Raw genomic sequence first — 17,231 nt, forward strand, 5'->3', positions numbered from 1 at the left:
CGATAGGCAGTTGGGGGCGGGTTTAAGAAGGGGTGAGAGAAATGGCTGTTTTATAATGAAGAGAGGATTTGTGAAGATGTCTTTACTCTGCCTTCCAGAGACTGGTAGTGAATGAATTAAAATCATGCTTTGTAAGCCAAACTTGGGCATCGTAAATTACATGCCTTTAAGTAACTGGATTTTGTTTTTGGAAATTTTAAAGGGATCGCTGATCATATATTGTTTAACTAGTCATGTCTTTTGAGAATAACTTTTTTTTTTTTTTTTTTGCTTTTCAGTCTATTCTTACTTTGAGGAGGAGCTTGTGTGTTATAATCAGTTCTCTATTTTTGTTGTTGGCTCTGGAGGCATTGGTGGAAAACGGACATCAGACAAAGCTAAGGTAGGCTCTGACCTTAAAAGCAAAATAAATGAGGGGCACCTGGGTGGCTCAGTGGGTTAAAGCCTCTGCCTTCAGCTCAGGTCATGATCCCGTGGTCCTGGGATCGAGCCCCGCATCGGGCTCTCTGCTTGGCGGGGAGCCTGCTTTCCCCTCTCTCTCTGCCTGTCTCTCTGCCTACTTGTGATCTCTGTCTGTCAAATAAATAAATAAAATCTTTAAAAAAAAACAAAAAGCAAAATAAATGAATACACATATTACTATATGTACAAACCACATATTTTCATAGGTATAATTTCGTAGAGTATATCCTCAGTAATTCACACTTCTTTGGATCAGAGTGTGTTCCTTGGATTGGAAATGCTGTTTACGTGTGTGTATTTTGAATGATAATATGTGTTATATATAGAAAAGTCTGGCTGATATAAGTATAATATACCTGAGGTAATTATGGGAATATTTTTACTTTCTTATAAAAATTTTGTAGCACCCAGAAGTCTTTAGAAAACCCAATGCATGTACGTGATCTTTGCATAAAATAAAATCTTTATTCATTTAATGACTTACGAACTTTTTTTGTGTAAGATAGTTCTAGTACTCTTTAGTTCTCAGATTCTATCTAAAAACATTTTTTTCTAAAATGTTTTATAACTTGGATTTGACATTCATTTAACCTGGGCAACTCTCATGTGTTTGAGGTAATAAGATTATCCTATAATAAATATTCTGGAGTAAATGAAGTGTACTTAAAGCAATATGGAGAAACTGCTTTTGGAACAATGGTGTGAGGAGTTCCCTGGACCCTCTCCCCAGTGAAACCATTGTGACTGGTAAAAATGAAAACAAACAAACATTTGAAATGTCGGGGAATTGTCCACAGGATATATAGCAAATGAAGAAATGTTTATTCAAGGAACTCTTTATCTTGATAAGAGCAGTGAGAATCTATGGTGTTTGAGCCACAGCTCTGGCTTTTCTCCCGCGTCCCCTGGCTCCCCGCATGATGCAGGCTCCCCTCCAGGTGTGTGAAGCCAAAACACATGATCCCTCTGGTCCAGTTCCCAGAATAGGGCGATGCCTTCTTCCCAGGAGGAGGTTACTGGTTTTTCTTCCCCTCTCGCCACCCCTAGCTTATGTTGCTGAAGCTTCCTTTCAGGTCGAAGTAGTTCAGAGTTAGGTCATTCTCATCCTCTCCCCGGCTCCCATCTATAGGGTGGAAACTCTGCTCTACCTGTGGTAGGCTGAAAAGACTCAGGCCCACTCCCTCCTGCCCCAGCTTGCTCATAGGGTGAGGGTTTGATACTGGAAAAGGAAGGCTGGGAGATCACTAGCCACTGGCCCTGCCAACACCACTTCTTGTAAAGTGAGGCTTCACTTGGCAGTAAGTAGGCCAATCTCCTTGCCCCCTCCCCTGACTGCAGTGGAGGAGCAGTTTTGCCCGGAGGTATGGCAGGCTGTCATGGTAAGAGTTCAAAGAAATGCTTCCCAAGGAAACTGAGTCATCATGGAACAGAGTATTTGGAAATTCAAAAGTAAGGGTGCCCACAGAAAACTAGTTTATGTTTGTGGTCAACATGTATCAGGTGGAGTCTGGCAGCTCCATGAGAGCAGGAAGCTAACAACTAGCCCAACGGGAAGTTTTCTAGAGAGAACCATGGAGAGACAGCTAAAGAGAGCCCTCATGGGCTCGTAACAAACCTCAAAGCTGGGGTTCAGAGGCTAGCCCTGTGAGGAGGCCTGACTTTAGAGCAGTTTATGCCCCTTGGCACTGTTGAAAATATTAGAGCAATCATCCGGCACTTAGCGGAGCTAACAGTTGGGTATGACCCTCAATGAGGGAGAGAGGCACAGAGAGCCCCACTAACACTGCTCTCCTCCAGGGTGGCTGTGTTCTTGCCCTAAGCTTCACCTCTCAGGAGCACCAGCAGAGGCTGCTCACGGTGCGGGGGTGGAGACCTAGCCAGAGCAGTCTAGTCAAGGCACTACACAGATAAACAAGTTAAAAGTAACTGCAAGCCTGCCGATGAGAAAAGAGGTCAGTGTCCGGAGTTGCCCTAACAAGTCATCTAAAATGTCTAGTCATCAACAGAAAATTATAAGACATGCAAGAAATAGGAGCACATGATCCAGAGACAGGAAAATAAACCAGAACAAAACGGTCTATAGAAACTACCTTTGAGAGGTCTTCACAGACGAGGACTTCTAAGCAGCTATTCCAAATGTGTTCAGAGAACTAAAGGAGAGCATGTTGAAGGAAATCATGTGCGATGCAGTGACTCTACCGAGAGAGAAAATCAAAAAAGGGAAATCAGGTAGTGGAAACAAAACAAGTCCCAGAGCTGAAAGTACAATGAAGGAAAGGAAGAATTTTCTAGAGTGCTCAACAGTAGATTTGAACTCTCAGAAGAAGGATCCAGAAAGTTTGAAGATCTGTCTCTCTCTTTGTCCATCTGTCTACCTACCTACCTACCTACATTAGTCTCAAGAATAAAAGAGAAGAAAGTTGAAGAAAAGAAAAAGAATGAAGAACTTCAGGGAAATGCAGGATACCTCCAGTACAGCAACGTGCGTGTAGTAGGAGTTAGAGTGAGAGAGGAGAGAGAGGAAGAAACTGGCAAAATGATGGAAGGAATACTTTGATGAAGAACGTTAATCCAGGGGCACCTGGGTGGCTTAGTGGGTTAAAGCCTCTGCCTTCGGCTCAGGTCATAATCCCAGGGTCCTGGGATCCAGCCCCACATCGGGCTCTGCTCAGCAGGGAGCCTGCTTCCTCCTCTCTCTCTGTCTTCCTCTCTGCCTACTTGTGATTTCTGTCAAATAAATAAATAAAATCTTTAAAAAAAAAAAAAAGAACGTTAATCCACACATCCAAGGATCTCAGCCGACTGAGAAACCCGAACCCTTGGTAAAGTACATTTAAAGATGAAATCAATATAGGCGTGAGTCATTTGTCTAATTCTTATAGTGATTATCACTTTTTGCCCTGGGAAAACAGTCTTCACCTCTTTCTCCCTTCTGACCTAAAGAATGGATCTGGTTGTATAATTCCTTTCATTAAACAGGGTCATTTTAGGGAAATCACTACACAGATGAGGCTAGCAGTTAGGAAATTTTTTTTTTTTTAAGATTTTATTTATTTATTTGACAGAGATCACAAGTAGGCAGAGAGGCAGGCAGAGAGAGGGGAAGGAAAGCAAGCTCCCTGCTGAGCAGAGAGCCCAATGTGGGTCTCCATCCCAGAACCCTGGAATCATAGCCTGAGCTGAAAGCAGATGCTTTAACCCACTGAGCCACCCAGGCACCCTTAGCAGTTAGGAAATTTTAAATGTTATTTCCTGAGCAGGAAATATTTTTAAAAGCTTTTTTATCTAACTTGCCAATTTTATTACTCTGAAGGAGGGTGGTTCATCAAATATACCCATTTGAGTAAAGAGAGTAACTCTTACTTTGTTAGTATTTAAGAGTAACTCTTACTTTGTTAGTATTTAACATGTGATGTGTTTTGATTTCAGGTAGCTGTAGCCGTGCCTAATAGACCTCCCGATGCCGTGCTTAGAGACACCACCTCTCTTAATCAGGTAAGATTGTATTTTCCCTGTTTGCTTTGTTGTCCAGGGCTCAAAGAGACTGCCTAGCCCAGAAGTGAAGAGTTTCATTAAGGCCTTGGCAAGCAGGATAAAAAGAACTGAAAGGCAAATTTTCATCACATTTTTCTCTTTCCAGAAAGAAAATCGAGCTGCATTGCTTGAAGACCGATCATTTTAAGCCAGTTTTAGTGGATAGGCAAAAATACAGCATTTTAGGAAGGGTGGCTGGCTTCATCTCTTTTGTTTGGCATGAATAATTTGTTTCCCAATGGAGGAGATAAAATCAGTAGACAGAGTCTGTGAGCATGTGAGGACTGATTTAAGAAACAAAAGGTAACTGTAAAGATAAGAAAGCCCACTTTGTTTGTGTGAGTCCCCAAAGAGTCTTCCTGGCAGTGGCCAGAAGACAAAGCATGGAGGTACAGAACAGAATACATCACACTCTGACGGTCGTCTGCGTGGGAGCATCAGTAAAGATGGCAAATTATTCATAAGTTTATGTGGTGTTTGATGCTAATTTTGATACGCTTGATACGAGAACTTCTGCAGGATTTATGTTTGCAGGCAAATAGAAATCTAATTTCATGAGCCAGAAAGAATTAAGATTGGTATTTTTTTCTGCACTGTGGAATCAGGTGACGGAAAGAAGGACACTTTTTTTTCCTGAAATTAGTTTTTGCCTTTCAGTATTTTTCCCGTTCCCTGTTTCTTATCAGTTTCTTAGGAATGCACCCATATTTATGTTTAATTAAAGCCTCATAGTGAAATTAATTGTATTAAGGCACTAAAAGGACAGAAAAGGCTTGATGGTTTCATGGTTCAGAAAACCCAGCAGTGCTTCTTTATTATTCTTGGGTTACTGAAATTATAAAAGGAATCTGCTTTAGATAAGAAAAGCGGAATAGTTTCCAAGGCTTGAATTTCTACACACGATAAGTCGAGAGTTGTTTGGTTTTTTTTTTTTAGCTTCTTTCAGAGAAGTAGAACTATTCATTAGTGTCCAGCAGAGTTGACTTGCTGTGTGATGAAGGACAGTCTTTAAGTTAACAAATATTTTTGTATAAATAATGGGCACCCATTCATTATTTGACAGCATTTTGTCTCTTGTGGTCATTTGAGAATACGATGAAAGCCACATTGTTTCTTTAAAAACCATTTTTCATAAAACTTTGCATAAACTTAAAGGGATTTAGGGCTGTTTTAAACCGAATTGGTGCCATTGGAGCCAGATCAAGTGCAAGAAATGGGATCGGTGGTCAAGGAGATGAAAGGACACTTGGATACTCAGGATGTAAATGTTGGAATAACTAGGGCACCTGTTGCAAGCAATGAATGATTGAACATGGGCTTTGAATTGGTGTGTAAGTGCTGTAGACATTCCGAGAAGCGATACTCATTAGGAAATGATGTTCGGAAGGTTCTGTTAGGAAAGCTGGCACTTAGCTGGGCTACCATGGTGTAGCTCTTCTCTCTCACCAGAGAGATGTAGGGCTTGCAGTTTGCTGGGCCGGGGATAAGTAACAAGAGCTAACTATAAGAGAGGAGGAGAGTGTGAGGCTGTACGAGGGGTGAGAATGGGAGTGACCACATGAGACAGTAGTGGGAGGTGGTTGTGGTTGGGCAGGAGGGAAGGAGAAGTGGAAGTAATTATGGAAGAGATTATGTCATTATAGCTTCAAATCTGTGCTGGGTGTGTACATTAAATCAGTAATTTTTTGGTCACTAAGGAAACTGGCAACCGTATCTTTAGCTCTTCCCATATCACTTCTGGAACAGTCTATTGTGTCTTTAGGATCATTTCTTCATCTTTAAACTGGTATGACATTACCAGGTGTCCTTTGTAGCTTTTCATAATTATTAAGTAGAAAATGCTTCCTTAGTAATCTAGAAAGACGAAGAATAAATAGATATTAGATGTCAGGCTTTACAGCCAGGGAGAATGAAAACAAATACCTATTTTCCCCAGATACATATTTTATACCACTATTCTAACATTACCCACTAGCATTATTACATAAAGTTAGTCTTGGGTATATTGGTTATATGGTGCATTAAATTATTTTTTATTAAATTACCAGGTGTATTATAAGTAGCACCTTTTTTTTTTTTTTTTTTCTTTTTATGATCCTGTGTGTTGCCTGGGTATTCCTTCTTCCTTCACTCATGTAGCTGTTCTATGGTGGCCGGGCCAGGAGGTTGAAGGTCTTCCATAAGTTTAGGTCTTCATGCTGACTTCTGCCTGGAGTGCCTCTAAACCCCACAAGGGCTCTTGCTTCATGTGATGGCTCATCTTCCAGGGCCTTTCTCTATGGTCCTCAAGGGAACCAACCTCTCTTCAGATTTCTGGCACTCTCTTCTGTGTAGCTTTCCCCTCTCCCTTGCAGTCACATTCCAGCTGCACAGTCTCCCAGAGCTCTGATCTTTTTCTCTTTAACTTGTTGAGATTGTTTTGCTCTGCTTGGCTCTCCTTCTTTGCCCTGCAGTCTGGAAAGTGTTGTCCAGCAAAGAGCTGTCTCTTCTATCAAGACACAAGACAATCTATCAAGTCATCGCTCTGCAACGTCGAAGAACAATGCATCCCTCCCCCACATAAAATTTTTTCTTTTTCTTAGTTTTTTTTTAAGATTTATTTATTTGTCAGAATGAGAGAGAGCGCAGGCAGAGGGAGAAGCAGGCTCCCTGCCAAGCAAGGAGCCGATGTGGGACTCAATCCCAGGACGCTGGGATCATGACCTGAGCCGAAGGCAGCTGCTTAACCAACTGAGCCACCCAGGCGTCCCCTTTTTTCCTAGTTTTTGACAATAGAAGGGATATTTTGTCATGGCCACAAGTGGAAGTCATAAACTTTCTCTTTGGTACACACCTTTTTATATACCCTTTGTGCCTCATTTTCTTGCTTATTACTCTATGGTTTTCCAGTTTTTATTGTTGTCTTTTGTTTTCTGCCTGTTTCCTGTATTACAGTTAAAGAGCCTCTTTTATTTTATTGTTTCTCTTCTCCCTTTTCCCCATTTTTTGAGCTGCATTAATTTTACCCTTTCAGAACATTTAACAGGTATATATTCTTCTTCTGCTGTTGTCCCCATCTTTGTTTTAGTCTTAGATTTGCAAATGAGTATATCATTCCTTTTGCTAAGTGTTGCCCTGTCACCTCCATGTGGATAAAGCTCCTGCTGTGGAAGGTTCCCCAAGAAGGGCTCACATGTATTGTGTTCCTTTGGCTCCTGTGTATTTAAAACTGTTTTTCTATACCTTAGATTCTTGAAGAACAACTTGGTTGGATATGAGGTCTTAAGGATATGAAGTCTTGAGTTTCTCAGAGATGGTGTTCCATTGTTACTTTGCTCTCATATGTGGCTTTTGACAATTTTGATGCCAGGCTAATTATCTTTCTCTAAGTTACTTGGTCTTTATCCTTGAAGCCCTTAGGATATTTTTCTTTTCTTTTCTTTTTTTATTTTTTGAGAGAGCTAGTGAGTGTGCAGGCACTGGGGGAGGGTGGAGGGAGAGGGAATCCCAAGCAAGCTCCATGCTCAGTGCATAGTCCGATGTAGTGCTCCATCTCATGATCCCGAGATCATGACCTAAAATCAGCTGATGGAACTACCCAGGTGCTGCTATTTTTCTTTATCTTTAAAGCCTAATAGTTTAACTGTGCTGTGTCTCATTGTTGCCTATTCCTGGTCAATTTCCCCATGCCGCTGGTAGGTCTTTTGAATAGGTATATTTACATCTTCTTTTCTTTTCAGCAAGTTTTCTAGGATCATAATTTTAAATAGTAGTTCTCATTCATTATTTTGTTTTTCTTCTTTAATTACTTTAATTTTATGTGTGTTGGATCTTATTCTGTCTTCTTTTAGCCACTTGTCTCTGCCTTTCTTACTTCTCTCTTGGTCTCATTTCTATTCTCTTGGTTCTTTGCCTCCCTTTCTTTTATGCCCCTTATTAAATTTTGATTTGAATATGTTTTCCTTGAAGCATCTTATAATTTTTTAAAATATTGTATTTACTTGAGGCGGGGTGAGGGCAGAGTCAGAGGGGGAGAGAGAGAATCTCAAGCAGACTCTCCACTGAAGGTGGAGGCCCATGCGGGCTCCCTGACGTCATGACCTGAGCCAAAATCAAAAAGTCAGATTTTTAACTGACCGAGCCACCCAGGAGCCTGTACACATCTTATAATTTAGTCTTCATTACTCATAGAATTCCCCCCTTCCCTTTCTTTCCTGAGTTTAATTCTGTCTTATTTCATTCCTTCATGTTTTTTGTCCATTTGATATTCTTGGCTTTTGAGTTTTAGATTCATGGTGTTTGTTTCATATCCCCAAATGCTTGAATGTTGTGTTAGAGTTTTATTCTGTTTAGTAGTTGTTTTGTTTGGGGAGATTTCATTTATTGTAATGTTTTGGTTCTTACTTCCTCTTTTAGTCATATAGTAGCTTCCTACAGATGGGCGCTGCTTCCCTCTTTGCAATTTATGGTAAGACTGGTAGTTTGTGATAGTTTATGAGATGATCTTGTTAAGGAATTCAGGATCTCCTGCTTCTGTCAATGTGGCAGAGTGTGTTTTCTTTGAGAGATGGCTTTTTGGAATGGGACAGTGTCAGGAGCTGTTTTACTAATAAAATTTTTCTAGTTCTCTTTATCTTAAATTTCCTGTCTTGCTGCTTTTCCCCTACATTATCCAGTCTTGAAAGGGGACTTCTTTGTTTTATCCTCTTCTCCCCCAGAAATGTTGCCTTTCTGGACTGCCATTTGGAGGCCGATGCACTTCTAATTCTTTTCTTTGTAGTCAGTGCTCTCATCTTTCAGGATTCTCCTCAGTACCTTTTTTTTTCCTCAAGGGGGACTTTCTAGAAGTGATTTTTCTTTCTTTTCCTCTCCTCTCTTCCATACTGCTTCTGTGCTCCCCTGGTTTCCCCCACTGCTCTCTCTAGTAGCCTTGAGAGGATGCTCAGAGGGTAGCTCTGCTGGAAATTGGTGCTTATTTTTCTGTTTACAGCAGTTTGAAGTTCACAGTGTTCTCTGTCTTCGGTTACACTGTCCGTAGTCTTGGGATCTGTGCAGTTTTATTTGTTCTTCGCGGTGATCTGTATGCTCTTTTGGAGTGTGTGTGGATTTGACAAGTACACATTTCTGAGCCTTTTGATTTAGCATTTAGTTTAGCTTCATGATACAGTTTTTAAAAATAAAATTAAGAATGAATTTACTGGTATGTTGAGGATCCTCCCACTCACATATAATATACAAGTAAGGCTGTTTATAGCTGTTTCTCTTAGTTGCGTATGTATGTGTGTGTTTGTGAGTTTTAGTGATTTTTGTATCTAGACAGAGATGAAACATAAAACAAGATTTCAGCTTTCCTTCTGAAAGTTGAAATATGAGTGTCCAAAAATTCAGAATGTAAGCCTTGACAATGTTCCTTATTATTTGGAAAATGGTTATTTGGCATTTATGATTGAATTTAGTAAAACATCCAGTCCCTTGACTTTAGTCATGGTCTCATGATGGCTCTGTTCTATCTTTGCTTTCTCTGCCATCTATAGAAAGCAGTACTATCATTGAAATAATATGAAAATTTTCATATTCCTTTAATAGGATTTCTTTAGGAGAATTAGTTGTTATTCGTTTATAGGAAGGATATCTGTGGGGTAAGAATACTGATACTAATCTTAAAACTTGGTTGTCATATCCTTGTACACAAACACTGCCATAGGTGACTGATGTCAGCCTCCTGTGACCATCTCAGGTAACCTCAAGGAGAAATAAAGGAGAAATAAAAAGGAGGAACTAGAAAACTAGTTAAACTGAGACATGCAAGCAGTATTTTTACGCATTCAGATCTATAGAAACGTCATATATTAAGATGACCACAGTCATCTTTCTCGTATCTGCTTAGAAATCAGAAAACCTTAATTTTTACATTTGTAACAAATTATACCTTGTGACATGCAAGTGTTCAGAGAAATGCTGGCAAGCACGTGTTCCTTTTCCTTTTGTATATATGATCCCCTGTAGCTGACAAGCTTTGGGACAGTTCTTCAGAGCAATCTGAAAGACTGCTTCTTTCAGAAAGGGTGGAGTCCTCGGTAAGACAACGAATAAAGCATTTATTCACCTACTTTGAGCCTGGCTTTCTTTCAGCCCACATACTGTTGTTAATGCCTTTTAAAATAATAATAATAGCTCACATTTGTTGAGGTATAAATATTTATCAATGATAATGCTTTGTAAGAGGTGTATTGCCTCTCAATTTTTTAAATGAGGAAATTGAGGCTCAGGGTGTTTAAGGAAATGTGCCCATTAATGGCAGAGCCGGATGTGAACCCAGGTCTGTGTGGTGTCAAAGCCCGTGGTCCATCATGTTTGATAGCTTGCTCTTCAGGTTCTGAAATGAATCTTTGTTTTCATTTCTATGCAACACAGTCCTGCATATTTGCATAATGTTTTGTTGTTTGCCAAATGCTTTTTAAAAATATTCACTTAATCCGCTAACATATTACACAGAATCTTGCAACTATACTATATGATATCTTACACTACGATAATTGTTGATTTGTATTTAGTTAGTTTTAGAAGGTCATATAAAGGGAACAATGTTGAACCATTGAGAAAATGAATCATTTATAGAACTATGACATGGAGTGATGGAGAAGCGAAAGAACTTATTAAAACTGTACAAAGCATATTTAAAAAGAAATGGCATTTTCCTGTACATTATGGAAAATGTTTTCTAGAAATGAAATGTATTAAAAAAGAATAATCAATAATTAAAAATAATAAGAATCTGGTAATTAAGAAAGTCATATATGCTGGCATGATGAGTCTTTGTGCAGCATTTCAGTAGACTTGAAAAGTCTGAGGTAGCAACCGATGGGAAAGGGCAGGCATACTGAGGCAGATCCCATAGAGATACTTGGAATACTTACTGTTGGCTGTTTGTCGAGTCTCTCCCCATCAGTACTGAAAAGTACTCTCTGGCTTGAACAATAAACAAGTTAAATGCTGGGAGCTATGGCACCTTTTTCCCTATTGTTTTCTGTATCTTTCTGCTCATCCTACCTCATCAAAGTGAAGAAGTGACAGGAAAATCTGGACTAAGCAGAAATTTCATCTCCCTGGCAACCTTTCCATCTGTTTTCTTAAAGGCTGAGCTCATGCTTGGGATTTGGGGTACCGGGATGGTGAAAGTCGGCGGTCATCTTTTTTTTTTTTTTTTTTTTTAAAGATTTTATCTATTTATTTGGCAGAAAGAGTTCGCAGGTTAGCAGAGAAGCAGGCAGAGAGAGAGAGATTGATATTGAGATTGAGCGAGGAGGAAGCAGGCTCCCCACCTAGCAGAGAGCCTGATGCGGGGCTCGATCCCAGGACTCTGGGATCACAACCTGAGCCTAAGGCAGAGGCTTTAACCCACTGAGCCACCCAGGCGTCCCTCGGTGGTCGTCTTTGATATTTATGTGTCTAGTATTGGTTTACAGGCTTCAGTTCAAAGTACCCCATTAAGAAAGTTGGCCTAAATTTTGCTTGGTTAGAAGAGGCTGTAAATATGTACCTTATCTTCCTAGTGTTTTAATGAGAGTAGATTGACAGAGTCGTTTCCGTGACTTGCTCCTGACCCAGATGTAGTTCATTGCTCCCCTTCCCATTATCCGGCAGGTTCCCTCCTCTCCACCTGGTTTCAGTGGCAGGTGTTTCAAAATGTATTTGATTTATAGCTCCTCTTTCTGTGTTAGAAATGTTATTTTTTTAAAATCAGAGCTTCAATTAGAATACGTTTCTTATATAATAACCGACCATATATCCTGTTTTTCTTTTAATATGTTCTTAGAAACTAGTTACTGAGAATAGCTTGTTACTTTTATAATTTCTTCTCCACAGGCTGCTTTGTACCGCCTCAGCGGCGACTGGAATCCCTTACACATTGATCCTAACTTCGCTGCTTTTGCAGGTGAGTTGCTCATGGTACATACCCATGAGAACCCACTAGCTCCATCATCTGAGATACATTGCTACTTAGGAGAGCTAGTTTGAGTAATATCTTAAAAATAGGCCTCTCCTAACACATTTATGCCTAACATCGGGAAGGGCAGGATGTAGTGTTCAGAGGAGGGTATGCTTGGAGTTCATAATTCGGATGGTGGAGGATGGAAGTGAGCTCAGGGTTTCAGTGGGATCATGTGGGTGCGTGTCTGAGTTACCCTGACAGGCAAGGACGTTGGAGGAGAGAGCAAGGGACTGAGAGGTGAGGAAGGATGGTCTGGTACTGAAACCAGTGTGCAGGAGTTCAAGGTTACAGCCCCAGCTAAACAGAACAGTTCTTTTTGTTCCCACCTCTCCAACATGCGGTCTTTTCTTATTTCTTCTCAGTTTGTTTATTTCATAGTTTCACCCCGGAAGTATTTTTTACAAACTCTTTTCCACCTTGCTTAAAATAGATAGTATAATTCATGTGAGTGCTGTTTGAAATCCTGAATTAACTATCCTTGGCTTTTAAACAGGAAAGTGCCTCTGTCTAACCGAATTCTCTTTTATTTAGGTTTTGACAAGCCCATATTACATGGATTATGTACATTTGGATTTTCTGCCAGGCATGTTTTAAAGCAGTTTGCAGATAATGATGTGTCGAGATTCAAGGCAATTAAGGTATATCTGTATTATTGTGTAATTTTTTTATTATTATTGTGTAATTTGAACTTGAGTTCATTCTTTATTTTTAGAAAAGAAAAGGAGTTTTAGTGACTATTTAATATAGGTAGTGTACTGAAACTATATACGTTTCTTTTATTTCACTGACTTGGCAGTCAGCACGTGTTCCTATTGTAGCTGCAAATATCTCTCACGCTTGCACTGTGAGGGATACCGTATGCAGTTGTAATCTCAGCAGCATACACATGTCAGCCTATATGCATTAATAGAAACTTGAGATTTATCTTAAAAAGTTTTTTTTCACTGTTGTGTAATTTGCCCTAACTTAATGAAGAATGTTAAGTGACTGTGTTAGAACTCTCATAAACGTACACCTATGTCAGCTTGATGGCTGCTTACTGATTTGCACATTTTCATCCTTTATAAATTACCAAAACCCCCCTAGCTCTGCACACAGTACCTTTGCAGAGGTGTACACCAAAAGGCAGACACTGAAAACAAAGTTTAAGACAGGGAGCTCCAGAAGCTTTTATCGATTTGTGCTCCATGCAGCAGTGAAAATGCATTTTCTGATATGCTGCCTGTAAGAACACTGGTTATTTTCATGCTTTTCATTTTGTTTTAACTACCTGTATGATTATGCAGTCCAATGTTCACAGAACAAATACAGTGGTATAGAAAGTGAGGAGATAGAAGTGTTCATTTGTCCTGCACGCCCCCCAGATCTCACTCCCCAGGCTCACGGGGTACCACTGTGGACCCCATCTTTACCTTGTTCTGGGGGTACCTGTATCACCCTCCTCATGATGATGCTTCTGTTTCTTCGTTAAGATTAAAGACTATTTATGGACTCTTTATTTTGGAAGGTAAACTAGCTTAATACAAACTGTATCCATTGTCTAATTTTAATTATACTTCTATTTGTGTTCCGTTATGAACTGAAATGTATTTAAACCTCTCTTTTCTTCCTTCTATGTTCTCTAACGTCCATCTGAATTTCTTTCCCCACAAACAGGAAGGTTTCATTCTGAAACTCGTGTAACCCCCGAACTCATTTCTTTTTAAGGTTCGTTTTGCAAAACCAGTGTATCCAGGACAGACTCTACAAACTGAGATGTGGAAGGAAGGAAACAGAATCCATTTCCAAACCAAGGTATGAGTCATGCTGTTAGAGGTTTCTTGTTTTGTTACTAGTTTCCCCACCCCCCGGAACCTTGGTCTGTGCTCTAGCATTCTTTCCACAAGTGCTGTGGGTATGATGAAAAACCTAGAAGGTTTTTTTTTAATCAGTGGTAACTTTTAATTGAAAATAAGATGCCTATGTACCTTCTCTTCTATTTTGTTTTACTTTCTTACTACGATGGTGCCTGTAGGTAGGAGTGGCACAGCTATTTGGAAAACCCAACCAATGCTGTCTTTTTGGCTCAGCCAGTCAATCAAACTGTTGTCAAAATATAATCTTCAGAATATTAAATATCTCACACGGATGTAGAATGAAAATTCGACAGAACTCTGTTTAATTGCTTAATGAGGGAACTGGCAAGATGATAAAGCTGGTTTACAAGAGAATTAGAGCAGCAGTGTTTGCCTGGTCCAACAGGAGCTGCTCTCAAATAATCTTGCTGAGTTAGAGGCATGACTAATTAATGTCCTACAGAAAAAGTAAAACCATACCCTTAATGGTTAGGTTTTCTACTGGACAGAAATCATGTGCATCTAGATCACAACAAAATTCAGAAATTAACACCTTTTGTCACAGAGATTGGGCCTAATTAAGAGCAGGTGACAAGACAAAAAATAAGTATGCCTCCCTATAAAGAGCTAGGTGGTGTTTGGGTGAGGCTATTAGCAGTGTTCCAGTAAAATACTAAAGGACAGGCAATTCCCCCTTTTTGGGTAAGCTTTTTAAAGATAATTGTTGTTAACATGGTTGACCAGACTGGAACTTTTTTGGCCCATCATTCTGTACTTGTTAAAAATCAGATGATGTGTGTTGAGCAGTATAGACACTGCCATGAATAATAATAATAGCTATTAAATACTCTGAGTAGGCTATACCGTTATTTCTGATATGCCCAAGAACTCTCCATTCACTAAAAGAAAATCTAAATACTTGCTCACGATCACACAGAAAGTGGTCTAACTGGGAGACACACCCAGGTCTTCCTGGCTCAAAGCCCCACTCTCAGACCCTTGTTCTTCTTACTGTATCGCAGTTTCTTTTTGCAGAACTCAGCTCTTTGTGGCTGCCTTACTCCTCATGATTTCCTGCGGCTTGCAGTGTCCCATTCCTGCTGAATTTGTGTATACCCTTCATTTCCCGGGGCCTCCTGTCTTCTCGGCTTCTTTTCAAGCTCTCCCTTGCCCTTAGAGGCAGCCTCTTATGGCTCACTCCCCTTTGCCTGCCCCCACAGATTCACAAGTGGCCTTTTCTCTGAAATCCTCTTGTGGTTAATGTTTGTGCCACCTCTTCTGGAGCCTTCCTATTTTCTAATTATTTTGAGTAAGCTTTATTTTTTGAGTAAGGTAATGAAATCTATAAGTGGTAAGGTCCATGACCACATTACAGGTTTTTATTTTCCTCAGTTGCAGGAATGAACAGCATAGAAATAATCTCCATGGATACAGACTAAAGGGCTGAGAAAGAATTTAATATCTAAATAGAATTCCTTCTTGCCATTTTGATAAATTCGAAGCATTTCTTCCTATTTTTTCTCTGTATTCACCTTTCCCTCCCAGTGATCAGAGGTGTTCTTTCCTGTTTTATGTAGGAATCCTTCTTTCCTTCCTTCCTCCTTCCTTCATGTTGTATTTTAAGAAACATTTTAAACTAATGTTCCACAATGACATGCTTGGCTTGGTTACAGGAAAGGAATTTACTAAAGTGTATTGTGTTCATACATTGGCTCTTTCCATGCTTTGCACTGTATATAATTAGAGATAAAATGAACAAATTGTTTGAAAGATCTTTCTTCTGAAGTACGATGGCAAGTGGTCAAGGGAGCATGATCTCAGTTGTTAAAAATCCGTTTTTATAAATGCTTCCTTCATTTTTAGACCCAGTCCTGCCCATTGGTAGCAACACCGTAATTTTATGAAAGAGTAGCCGTTGGAATAATTTTAGATGAAGGATGAGGGATTCGAATTTGAGTTCCTTTCATGAGTGTTTTGATGAAAGTCTATTTAAGCATTTAGTTTATGCTGTGTGCCCTTCCCACTTGAAAGAAGAGCTAGAGTTATTGCTTAAAAAGGATTACTGTGGTCCGTTCCGGCGGACTTTATTCTCTCTGAATAGAACAAATGCACTTCGAGCATCACTGTGTCATGTGGGTACTCTGCCATGCATTGTACTACTTACTAGAATTCAACACTCCTCGCCCTAGCTCCCCATGAGACACACTTAGGTTTAAAAAGTAATTTCCCCAAATACCAATGCCAAGGATTTGCCCCAGGTCATTTAAATTAGAATTTGGGAGATGGGACCTGGTCATAGGTATTTTTTAAAAGGGTGCCAGTGGATTCGACAGTTAGGGTTAATAACAGTTGTATTAAAACAGCAAGCCTTCGTGTTTGTTCATCTTGACATTTAATTTATAAACATGATTTAATTTGGATTCTTATTTTCTTATGATGATGATGAAAGATTGCTGTTTTCTTTTAAATGACTGCATACTGTTTTGCAACGATACTGTGTTTTCGTTGGAATCATCAGAGTGAATTGGTTTTTTTCCCTCTTACATCTCTTTTAAGGTCCAAGAAACTGGAGACATCGTCATTTCAAATGCGTATGTGGATCTTTTGCCAAAATCTGATACTTTAGCGAAGACACCCTCTGAGGTGGGTTGTAGAAACTGGTAGCCAAGTCATTTCCTGATTGATGAGTTTCAGTTAAGATTACTTTTATTTTATTTTATTTATTTTTAAAGATTTTATTTATTTGACAGAGAGAGAGACAGCAAGAGAGGGAATGCAAGCAGGGGGAGTGGTAGAGGGAGAAGCAGGCTTCCCGCTGAGCAGGGAGCCCGGCTGCAGGGCTCGATCCCAGGACCCTGGGAGCATGGCCTGAGCCAAAGGCACATGCTTAACAACTGAGCCATCCCGGTCTCTAAGATTACTTTTAGAATGTTCAGGCTGCTTTTGACAAGTAAGAGCTTTGAAAGATTTTTAATTCTTGAAGGACGTTGATCTAAAGCTGCTTCAAGTAAAAGGAGTATTTGACAGTTTAGGAATTTCTTTAACTTTTTTTAAAAAATTTTATTTATTTATTTATTTGACTGACAGAGATCACAAGTAGGCAGAGAGGCAGGCAGAGAGAAAGGAGGAAGCAGGCTCCCTGCTGAGCAGAGAGCCCAATGTGGGGCTTGATCCCAGGACCCCGGGTCATGACCTGAGCTGAAGGCAGAGGCTTTAACCCACTGAGCCACCCAGGTGCCCCTCTTTAGCTTTTTTTAAGGAAGATACTGAGGTGCCTTTGAAGAGAATATAATTGATTTTTCTAGTTTTAGAGTAACTGAAACCGTCGTTTAATGAGAAATATTTTTTTTTTAATTTTTAAAGATTTTATTTATTTGTCAGAGAGAGAAAGCATGTGCACAGGCAGCGTTAGGGGCAGAGGAAGAAGC

General features: G+C 39.8%; 1 protein-coding gene across 2 annotated transcripts in view; it reads left to right on the plus strand.

Annotated features, from left to right (window-relative positions):
- HSD17B4 (hydroxysteroid 17-beta dehydrogenase 4) overlaps window positions 1–17,231 on the plus strand; it is a 98,111-nt gene that overhangs the window by 59,501 nt on the left and 21,379 nt on the right. For both annotated transcript variants that reach the window (XM_082724147.1, XM_082724148.1), the window contains exons 16-21: window positions 279–382; window positions 3,892–3,957; window positions 11,842–11,911; window positions 12,500–12,606; window positions 13,676–13,762; window positions 16,360–16,446. In XM_082724147.1, the coding sequence (XP_082580273.1) occupies window positions 279–382; window positions 3,892–3,957; window positions 11,842–11,911; window positions 12,500–12,606; window positions 13,676–13,762; window positions 16,360–16,446 (521 nt within the window). The remainder of the gene's footprint in view (window positions 1–278; window positions 383–3,891; window positions 3,958–11,841; window positions 11,912–12,499; window positions 12,607–13,675; window positions 13,763–16,359; window positions 16,447–17,231) is intronic.

Source organism: Mustela nivalis, assembly GCF_964662115.1.
Source record: "Mustela nivalis genome assembly, chromosome: 3".
Taxonomy (NCBI): domain Eukaryota; kingdom Metazoa; phylum Chordata; class Mammalia; order Carnivora; family Mustelidae; genus Mustela; species Mustela nivalis.